General features: G+C 52.0%; 7 protein-coding genes across 7 annotated transcripts, besides 7 other annotated features; 6 read left to right on the plus strand and 1 right to left on the minus strand.

Moving 5' to 3' along the window:
• Positions 1-41: 41 nt before the first annotated feature.
• TraAM80_05217 (uncharacterized protein) lies at positions 42-437 on the minus strand (the record flags this gene model as incomplete). Its single annotated transcript, XM_029382106.1, has 1 exon — positions 42-437. One exon carries the CDS (start codon positions 435-437, stop codon positions 42-44), a length of 396 nt encoding a protein of 131 aa, XP_029238029.1.
• Positions 438-460: 23 nt separating this feature from the next.
• Positions 461-509: a microsatellite.
• An 81-nt stretch (positions 510-590) lies between these two features.
• Positions 591-615: a microsatellite.
• A 142-nt stretch (positions 616-757) lies between these two features.
• Positions 758-1,162, plus strand: TraAM80_05218 (uncharacterized protein; the record flags this gene model as incomplete). Its single annotated transcript, XM_029382107.1, has 1 exon — positions 758-1,162. The coding sequence occupies one exon, from the start codon at positions 758-760 to the stop codon at positions 1,160-1,162; it is 405 nt and encodes a 134-aa protein (XP_029238030.1).
• Positions 1,163-1,228: 66 nt separating this feature from the next.
• Positions 1,229-1,268: a microsatellite.
• Positions 1,269-1,448: 180 nt separating this feature from the next.
• Positions 1,449-1,478: a microsatellite.
• Positions 1,479-1,489: 11 nt separating this feature from the next.
• Positions 1,490-1,509: a microsatellite.
• Positions 1,510-1,552: 43 nt separating this feature from the next.
• On the plus strand, positions 1,553-2,887 carry TraAM80_05219 (uncharacterized protein; the record flags this gene model as incomplete). The annotated part of the gene is made up of 1 exon (XM_029382108.1): positions 1,553-2,887. One exon carries the CDS (start codon positions 1,553-1,555, stop codon positions 2,885-2,887), a length of 1,335 nt encoding a protein of 444 aa, XP_029238031.1.
• Positions 2,888-3,095: 208 nt separating this feature from the next.
• Positions 3,096-3,137: a microsatellite.
• Positions 3,138-3,689: 552 nt separating this feature from the next.
• Positions 3,690-3,726: a microsatellite.
• Positions 3,727-4,312: 586 nt separating this feature from the next.
• On the plus strand, positions 4,313-5,323 carry TraAM80_05220 (uncharacterized protein; the record flags this gene model as incomplete). The annotated part of the gene is made up of 1 exon (XM_029382109.1): positions 4,313-5,323. The coding sequence occupies one exon, from the start codon at positions 4,313-4,315 to the stop codon at positions 5,321-5,323; it is 1,011 nt and encodes a 336-aa protein (XP_029238032.1).
• Positions 5,324-5,620: 297 nt separating this feature from the next.
• Positions 5,621-8,002, plus strand: TraAM80_05221 (putative vacuolar protein sorting protein 16; the record flags this gene model as incomplete). The annotated part of the gene is made up of 1 exon (XM_029382110.1): positions 5,621-8,002. One exon carries the CDS (start codon positions 5,621-5,623, stop codon positions 8,000-8,002), a length of 2,382 nt encoding a protein of 793 aa, XP_029238033.1.
• A 112-nt stretch (positions 8,003-8,114) lies between these two features.
• Positions 8,115-8,630, plus strand: TraAM80_05222 (vacuolar protein sorting protein 16; the record flags this gene model as incomplete). Its single annotated transcript, XM_029382111.1, has 1 exon — positions 8,115-8,630. One exon carries the CDS (start codon positions 8,115-8,117, stop codon positions 8,628-8,630), a length of 516 nt encoding a protein of 171 aa, XP_029238034.1.
• Positions 8,631-8,962: 332 nt separating this feature from the next.
• On the plus strand, positions 8,963-9,328 carry TraAM80_05223 (uncharacterized protein; the record flags this gene model as incomplete). Its single annotated transcript, XM_029382112.1, has 1 exon — positions 8,963-9,328. One exon carries the CDS (start codon positions 8,963-8,965, stop codon positions 9,326-9,328), a length of 366 nt encoding a protein of 121 aa, XP_029238035.1.
• Between the last annotated feature and the right edge of the window lie 38 nt (positions 9,329-9,366).

Genomic DNA, 9,366 nt, shown 5'->3' on the forward strand with positions numbered 1-9,366 from the left:
AGCTGGATATCTCCCCATTCTACTACCAGGTGGAGGTGCAGTCAGTGTGGGACCGTGGTGTTCTGTTCCTCCGTGAGGATCTCTCTATCACCGACGAAGTCGTAGAGAAGTTCCTTTTGGACGGCATCAGCAGCGTCGCCGCGATGTCGCTGGGTGCTGGCATCCCGACGGCGGCCACGCTGCCACACATGATCATGGACGCCTTCAAGAACCTCCTCGGCGTCTCTGTGGCCACCGAGTACGAATTCGACGAGTTCGACGGCAAGAACCTGCGCCAGGCCGCTCTGGAGGGCAAGCTTGGTGGTGGTGCGGCTGATGCTGCTGCCCCTGCCGCCGCCGCCGCCGCCGCCGCTGCCCCTGCTGCTGCTGCCGCCGAGCCTGAGGACGAGGAAGATGATGATGACTTCGGCATGGCTGGACTGTTCTAAGCGACACATTGTGGGGGAATGTTTCCGGAAAATTATTTTTAATTTTTATTTTCATTTTCCATTCTAAATAACAATTTCTTTCCCTGGACCGAAGAAGAGGGGGAAGTGGATAGCGTCTGTTCATAGTGCATAACCATCGACGGATATTAACCTTTTTTTTCATGTAGTTGTTCTTGTTGTTCTTGTTTCCGTTCTTTGTGGCTGTGTGTGGATGGATCTTGAAGCCAAGGGAGACACAGGGCAATAGTCGTCGCGGCCCGAAGCGAAAAGGGAAAATTTGATTTTTTCTCTTTTTTTTTAATCTTTGGCGCATTTGAATTGGCCAGAAGATGCCGCGCTCTCTCATCGTGCTGCTGACGTACGACGACCCGGAGTGCGGCGGGGCCGCGGACGCCCTTGTGGAGCACTTGCAGCGGGACTGTGCTGTGGTGGGGGACAGGTGCCAGCTGATGGTGAAGCCGATAGCCATTTTGCACGGCGTCTCGCACCGGGACGCGCTGTACCGGACGCTGCAGGACCTCTTTCAAGTGAAACCTAAGGACATTTACGTCATCACCTTTTTAAAGGAAAACAACTTTGAGGAGTACCGCAAGGTTCGTGAGCTTTGCAACGGGGTGAAGCCGTCTTGCATCAAACATCAGTTGTTGACGCATGTGGCGAATTATAACGATGTTGGGCTTATCATACGGAATCTCGTGCGACTGGTACTAGAAGAAATGCGGAAGGAGGTGTGAGCTGCGTCTTTGGATCCAAAAGAGGGGGACGAACCTTACGCGTGCTGAGCTGTGTTATCCCCAGTGGAGAGAGATAGAGAGATAGAGAGAGAGAGAGAGAGAGTGAAGGAAAGGAGGATTAGATGGGATAGATGGGAGACGATGGCTATCGTGTTCTCATGTGTTCCCTGCGTTTGAATACGGTTTGACAGCGAGCCATCATTGATGCTCCTGCACTATATACAACCAAAAGGAACGGCTGCTGAAGTGTTGTGCCCTGCAGTCTAGTCCCAGGGTGGGAAGGCGTTTTGTTTGTTTGTTCGTTCGTTGCTTTGTTATGCTGTCTCTTTATTATTATTATTATTTTTCCTCTCAATTGGTGGAGGACAACTAGTGGATTTGGACTGACGGATGGGTGAGCTGGGCAATAGTACGTTGGACATGGAGAGCGACTCTCTTTCCATGGGGGGAACAGCCATGCCGGCGTGGTATCAATTATTTCTTCCTTGCCGGCAAAGTTCACGGTCGACTTCAGTGGATTACTCGCTGAGCCATCGTGTTTGGTTGCCACGGCCAAGAGGTAACCTTGACAGCTCCGCTAGGTCTCTGTCTCGTGGTACGCACCCTGCGTCCGACACCAGCACCGGTTTTTTGAGTTGGTCTCTTCCTAATTTTGCAGTATTACACGAGGCAGGAAACGGATACGAGGGAGACAGCGAGGCGCAGCGGAGTCCTCCCTCCCTGTCGTGGATTTCATCGGCAAGTCAGGCAACTACATTTGACGATACGCTGCCACTGGTGAGACTGTTTGGCTGTTCCTGCGTCACACCGACGCTGAGTTTCTCGGACGAATACCACTTAACCCCAATTGGACAACGTCGAAAGTTCAACTCACATCTACGTTTGGTACGGTTCCCAGACAGGAAATATCTTGTGGAGACTCGACGACGCGCTGCCGCAACAATCATTCGGTGGTGGCGCTCAAGGGAGGCCCGTGCAGAGGAACGTCGCCTTTTTGCTTTGGCGCTCATTCAAAGAGTGGGGCGCAGATATCTGGTGCAGAGACGTATTTGGAACTGGTTGAAAGCGGCGAGGAATCCCACCTCGCAGTTGGCCCGAAGAATGCGCGTACACGCCAACATCTCAGCGCTGCTACACAAGTTAGTGGGTGCAGGTGTCATGCGAGTTTCTGCGGATGGAGTTGGGTTTTCATTGTACGGAAACCATGGTCTGTCATACCCCAACAAGGGCGTTTCAAGGAGGTTCCACAATGCTGCGTCGAGTGGCGTGGCGAAGGCTAACGCATCTATGCGTGGATGGAGCAAACACGGTCGTGGGGTGCAACTGGTGAATTGTAGCTTTGGTAACAACCCCGCCGCCCCCACAGCTGTCGCTAACAAAGACGCAAAGAGCGCTGTTGCCTTCGGCGCGAATAGCTTTCCCGTATCCAGTCCTGTCAATGAAACTTCTGAGCCTATGCACTCCCCATTCCATTCCTATGGGGAGGGTGTGCGTATTTTCTCTCATACGGTCTTGCCCAACAACGCGAAACAGGTGGAGGAAACACGGCCGCGGAGCGAGGCGTTCTGTTGTATGTTCAACAGCCGTGTTTCGTTGGAGCCCCTCTCCATTAGAGTGGTGTCTACATCGCCCTCTATTGATCATGCTGAGTTAGGGCCGTGGAATCCTGCGTCTGCGAAGCGAAGTACCATTCTGCGTGTTAGACCCAATACGTCTCTAATTTAATCCATGTGGGCTTTTTCCCCCCTTTTTCTTTAATACCTGACCTTTTGCGGTCTCTGGGTGCCTTATTATGCTTTTTTTTTGGATAATCTGTTTTTCCCCTGCTAGCTTTACTATTCTGCCTTATTGGCTGGTGTAGGTTTTGGGATGCCGATTGTGCCTCACGATACTGAAGACTTGAGAGGTGAGGATGAGGGTTCATATATATATCGTTTTGGTTTTGTTTTGTTTTTGCTTTTCTTTTTGGGGTTGGCGCAACATATTCTACTTGTTGTTGCCATCCACTTTCTTTCCTTCGATATACAACATATATATGCATTGTTTTCCCCTACACACTGTAATGCGTTTGCACAGCTGGCGTATATATAACGTTTGCCGGTGTTTGGGACCTGGACTTTAGTTACAAGTCTCTCCCCACTTTGTTGCTGTTGTTATATAGTCTTTTTTTTTTTTTTGATGGGGGTAGGGGGAGAGTATTGGGATTTAATGTGTGTATGTAAGCCCCTATATTTCTTACTCCCCAAAACGCTTCTGGCACCCACTGCTTTCTTTTTTCCCACATCCCACCATGTGGGGTTTTATCCCATTGAGTTAATGTACCTATGGAAACTCGAAAACAAACCAAATGGTGGAGAACGACTCCGCGAAGTGTATGCCACGCTTCTTGCGTGGTTACGAGGGAGTGGAAGTTAAAACAAAATTTGCTGGTATTTTGCGTCGTGAGCTGGTGCCTTTATTTTTAGGTACACTGTACGCAGAGTTATGTTACTTTTCTCTGCAGGTACACATTGATGAGTATTACATGTTTCACTTTTCCTTTTCCTTTGTTTTTTTTTTTTTTTACCCAGGGTAGCTCACTCACTCGAGCGACCCTCACAAAGAGAAGAATGTAGGTGATGCATCATCTTTGGCATGCCATGTTGGCCCTAAAATTGCGTACTTTTATTTTTTCTCTTCATTTGCTCGTGCTCTACGGCCGCAGTTCTCCTGGTACAAAAGACGCTTGCTGTTTGTTTTGCGCGTCCTCGCGATTATGGTAACTTTGCGCTTTATTGTTGATCTCTGGTGCCCAGTCATTGATGACGGTTTCCTTTTGTCTGGGTCGGTGAGTAGAGAAGAGAAAAAAGGGAAGTGTCTTGATGTTTTTTACTTTTTATGCTGGGCGGTTGTGAGGCCACCGGGTATTCCGTTTGCGTGGTGAAGACGTATGGGGCGTATGGTGGTATTTGCTGCACGCTGCTTGAGATGTGCTTCTCTGTAGTTACGGCTCCTTTTTTTTTGTGGTCTTTGCCCTCTGTTTGCCATTATTTGTTGCTTTCATGTCTTGTTTTGTGTGTCACTTCTTGTGATTTATTTCTTTTTATTTTATTGTTTGTCTGTGTTTGGTGGTGTTCATCACACCTCACAGAGGGAGTTTACAGGGGCATCATGCAAGGTTGGCTCACACAGGCCCTGGAGGAAAAGTATATTGAGTCACTGCAGGGGCTTGACGGGACTGATGGCGTGTATTGCATGGCGTGGGAGCACGAGTGGTACGAGGACGGTGTGGTGATGGACTGGTCTGCGCTTCACTGTGGGCTTGTAGCCGGCACGCGCTTTCCACCACTGGCCGCACAATTAGACGGCGTGGTGCGTTTTGGCTGCTGCGAGTCTGACGACGCCCTTTTGGTGACGTCGATTGATATTCGTGCCCCGTGGCGCATCATCCCGCTCTCCGATCAGGCCCAGCGGCTGAGTGCGTTTCTGCTCCCGCCGGCGGAGGCAGCGACCAGCGCGAAGAGCGTGCGTGGCTATCGATTTACGAGGGGCCCTCCAGGGCATAGAAGTGTGCGGGACGATGTTTATGCACTACTGCAGAACGTGAATCTTCAGCTGGCGCAGGGCGGAGTAAGGAGTCATGTTTTTTTTGGTACTGTCATCGTTGCGGCGAACAACTTTGAGCATTTGATGCATCACACCGCGGCGGTGTATGGTGCACTAAAGGGGGCGGGTTTTGACATTAACGGGAATGGGTCCTCCTTTGAGCCGCGACGTGTGTTCTCTGTTGTCTCCGGGCGGTATTGGAGCACACTGACGCTGGGCTCACTGCGACGCGAGGAGGACATCGTGGCGTTTCTTGTCGATTTGTTCTACCGGTGGCTGGAGGACTGCTACGTGTGGTTGTGCGAAACACCTCCGCAGACGCTGCTTCTCTCTTCCGGCAACGACGACAGGAAGCAGCAGTTCTTCTCAGACTTTTACACAAGCTTGGTGTACCCAAGACATGATTTCATCAACTTGTTGGGAGTGAAGAATATGACACTGACGGATGTTTTGCAGCTTGCGGGACCTCGGTTGGCGAAGAGGGTGCCATGCGTGGGTCCTCAGAAGTGGAGTGCACTGGAGCTGCGGTTGTGTTTAGCTGCCTTAGACGCTTATAAAAATCCTCCACGCAAGTAGTCAAGGAAGCGGGGGATGGGAGGGCATGTTGTGGCGTTTTTTTTTTGGTGGTTTTGGTGGGTTGGGGTCTCAGCGTGTGCGTCCGCCCCTTCCGTATGCGCCGTTTTTGTCGTACTGCATGTTTGTGGCGCGAGCTCTCTTCGAGAAATCTTGTCTCTGTTCTGCAACTATGCAGGCGTACATGCAGGTCTGTATCACCGTCCTTTTGTTTTTTGTTTTGTTTTTACGGTCAGGGTGCTTTGTGTACGAGAGGAGAAAAACGGTGCTGTCTCTCCACTGCGAGGGGGGCGTCATGTGATGGTGGAACGGCTGGGCGAATGGTTCCCCTTTTCCTCTGACTTATACTGCCGGAAGCTCACGCTGTATGACCGCATGTTCTGGGATGTCACTGAGGGACCATTTGTGGAAGCGGCTTCTCCCTTCTCCCTGGCCATGTGTGCCTTTGCATGCGCAGCCCCATTTGGGGGTTCCATCGCCGTCATTCATGCTGCACCGCCCCCGCCCGATGGTGACGGTGACGTGGATGGCATAGTGCACGTGTACACGAGTGCTGGTGAGCTTCAGGCGAGGCTCTGTCTTCCGTGTGGTGTGGGTTCACCCATCGACATGGGATGGACGAAGGAGGAGGTCCTTGTCATTCTAACTGACCAAGAAGTCTGTGTTTTCTTTAACGATATTTATACGGGGTGTTCCTCGCTGAGCCTGGATGGCGTCTCTTCCTCTTGCACAATTCGGCTGCAAGACAACATGTTTCCAACATCTTCCAACCCCTTGAATGCTGCGGTTACCTCAACCATTCTTTCTTGTATGCGTCCGGAGGGATTGTTCTGCATCGATGCAAACGGGTGGCTGCGGGGCGTCATGCACGTCGAGCGCCAGCCCCCTAAGCTGCAGGTCCCCGAGCAGCTTGAAGCGGGGCTTTTCCCCACCACCTTTGACTTTATTCCAGCAGAGTGGAACGACAACGCTGATACGGTATTCTACCTGACAACCAGGTCACACTGCCAGAAAGGGGATAGCACGCTGCATGTCTTCACCTCCAATCATGGCTTGCATGCAAAGGCACGGAAGTGTATTCCTGGTAGAGTTTTGACGATGAAGATCAACCACACCGGCCTGTGTATCGCATTATTTACGGACCGGGCGGAACTGTACGTCCTGTCGAGTAATCTGGATTCTGTTGAGTTTTCCCTGGCGTTGGGTTCACGTAGCCGAGGACCGGAAAAGATGGAGTGGTGTGGGTCATCATTTATCATGCTTCACTTCAACAACGCCGTTGTTCATCAGGGTTACCTATCACGTACGGTCGCACCAATGTTCTCTCTGCTGGTTCCGACTTTGCCGGAGGCGTCGGTAAAGTGTGAACGGTTCGATTGGGAACGCGAGGGCAGTGGACATGTTGTTACTGTTTCGGAAATCGACGGTGTTCGCGTTCTTACCGATAAAGCCTGCTACTTTCTTGAGCAGGTGCCGAAAAGTCTTGTCACTTTGTGCCGCATCAAACCATTATCCCTTCCTGCACAGTTGGTCGCTGCTTGCGCGGACAGAGGGAATCGCTTGCCGCGAGTCTGTCGTTTACTTTCAAGCTGGGGAAGCTCCACCTTCTCTGGGATCATTGATGAAGTTATGGATGCTGCGCAGCATGAGTTTTCTCCGGAAAAGCAGCATCTTTTGTTGGCCGCAGCCTCCTTTGCCAGTGAAGTGCATCGGCAGTATGATTCCGACGCATTTGTGGACATTGTGCGGCGACTGTGTGTGCTTCACGCCGTGCGAAACCACCCTGGATGCCGGATGCCACTTTCCTTTCAACAATACTGTAGGCTTTCTGGGCTGGAGGAGGTCCGCACTCTCATGCCTTCTGAGGCTCAGGTGCTGGTGGATCGTGTGTCCAATCGGTGTTGCTTCCAACTGGCCTTCGATATCACAAGTGCTCTCAATATGGAGCCGTTGCGGTTGCTTTCACAGTGGTCGTGCCACAAAGTGCGTGACACTGCACTTGATGAAAACACTGTCTACGCGCAGATCCGCGACGTTATGCAGCGGTATCCCGGTGCCAGCTACTCGGAGAGCTCTCTGGCCGCATTTCGTCACGGCCGCAGCGCACTGGCCACAGCACTACTCAACGAGGATTTGAGTGTGCATAGAAAGGTTACAGTGTTTCTGTTAATTGGTCAGTGGAAGCTTGCCGTGCATTGGGCGGCTCTTGGCGATGACGCCGACCTCATCCATCTGGCACTTGTCTACGCCATAGCGTCAGTGGAGGATCGCCCCAAGCTCTTCAATGTGCTACTGGACTACCCAGCGGTTTTGGCATATATGCTGCTTGGGGCGCGCCTGCTTCCGCTTTGGCGAGCGCTGATCGAAGAAATCTGCACAGCACACTTTGACTCCACCTTAGCGGTTTACTGTGCTCGTAGCTGCATTGCATTTTCGCTTGAAACCGACAAGCGTGAAACGAGTCAGGAGTCGTCAAGGCAGCCAGCAGCACTGTCACAGATAAAGGCAGACGCACCTGACAGCACCGCGAATCGAATTCCTACATCTCACAGTGTGAGGAGAGATGGTCACCCAAATACAAAGGTGGATCCGCACCTCGAGGCAGTACTCCGTGTATTGGCACCACCGTCTCTGTCTGACGCGTTGGCTGCATTAAGGGACCTCCCAGAAGATGGAACATAATACTAGTGGAGGGCTTGCAAAGGTCATTTCCGCCGGTGCCACAAGGAACTATTCATTGGTGTTTTTACCGATCTCTGCTGAAACGAGAAATGATGAATTGAGGTGGCTTAATATGCACTTTGAGCTCGTAGAGGTGCAAAAACGCCTTGCAGCAGAGTACGGTGACCAACGCTTCCTCCAGTGTAGCGTGGCACGCACCCTTTACCTTTGTCTCTTGCACGGCGACGAGGGAAAAGCAGAAGACTTGCGTGCCAAATACCACGTCACCGAGAAGACGTATACCTACAGCAAGTTGCGTGCCCTGTGCGATGCTGGCAGGTGGGCGGAGGCGGAAAAACTTGGCGGTGTGTTAGGCGGCCACATCGCCTCCAAACCGTCTATCGGCTACGTGCCGTTTGTGGAGCAGTTTGCTCTACACGCGCAAGTAGCCAGCGCTCTGCGCTTCATCCAAAAATTGGACGGTGTCGCTACCCGAGTGACATGGTTCATGCAGCTGCAACATCCACGACTGGCAATTGAGGATGCCTTTCGCGAAAAAGACGGGAAACTTATTCAACATGTTTTGGGGAGAACGACAGACTCGGCAATCCAGGAATACGGATTACGGTGTCTTCACGAATTACAATAGGGAAACGCCATTCATGACGGTGACACTCTCCTCCCTTTCTGCGATAATCACCCGCTCATGACAGTAAATCCAAAAAAAAAAACGAGGCAATTACTTTTTGTGCTGACGATAATTAATACTTTTGCCAACTTTTCTCTGTTTACGTGCATGGTGCGCTGTGCTGGCTGTATTTCTCTCTTTTGCGCACCTTTGCGTTCGTCCTTTCCATCCCCACGCAGACCAGTGAAACCGCACACGCACACACACTAAGGAGACTCCAAAGCGACACGAAGGAAAGCTGTGCCCCATGTGCTGTTTGACGCGTTGGCCCTCACGTTATTCTGCGCAGCTGCATGCACGGCGGCTTCCGAGGTGACGGTGAAGGTGAAGGAAAGTTGTTGTTTTTTTTAAAGGCTTTGCTGAGTGTGCTTGATAGCAGGGGAGGGGTCTACCATCCGTGCAATGCGGCGATCTGTGGTGCGGAGTTTTCTGCGTTGGCCGTCGAAAGGTGTGGGGATTTCTATTCTGCGGGTGACGAGGTGGTTGAAGCAATTACCAGCTTCAGCGTGCCGGGTGGAGTCATCCCCGCGGAAGGCTGGGAAGGGAGCCACAGAAAGGCAGGGGACGCAGACAGCCGTGAGGGCGGCGGCGAGCCGGACGGCACATCTTGGCGATGGAGTAACGTCCCGGCTCACTGCTGGCCCTGGCCCTTGAAGTGAATCTGCCGCATGCCACTGCGCCGCAAGCGAAGAGCGGC

This window comes from Trypanosoma rangeli, assembly GCF_003719475.1.
Source record: "Trypanosoma rangeli strain AM80 chromosome Unknown Tra_15.4_contig_00165, whole genome shotgun sequence".
NCBI lineage: Eukaryota > Euglenozoa > Kinetoplastea > Trypanosomatida > Trypanosomatidae > Trypanosoma > Trypanosoma rangeli.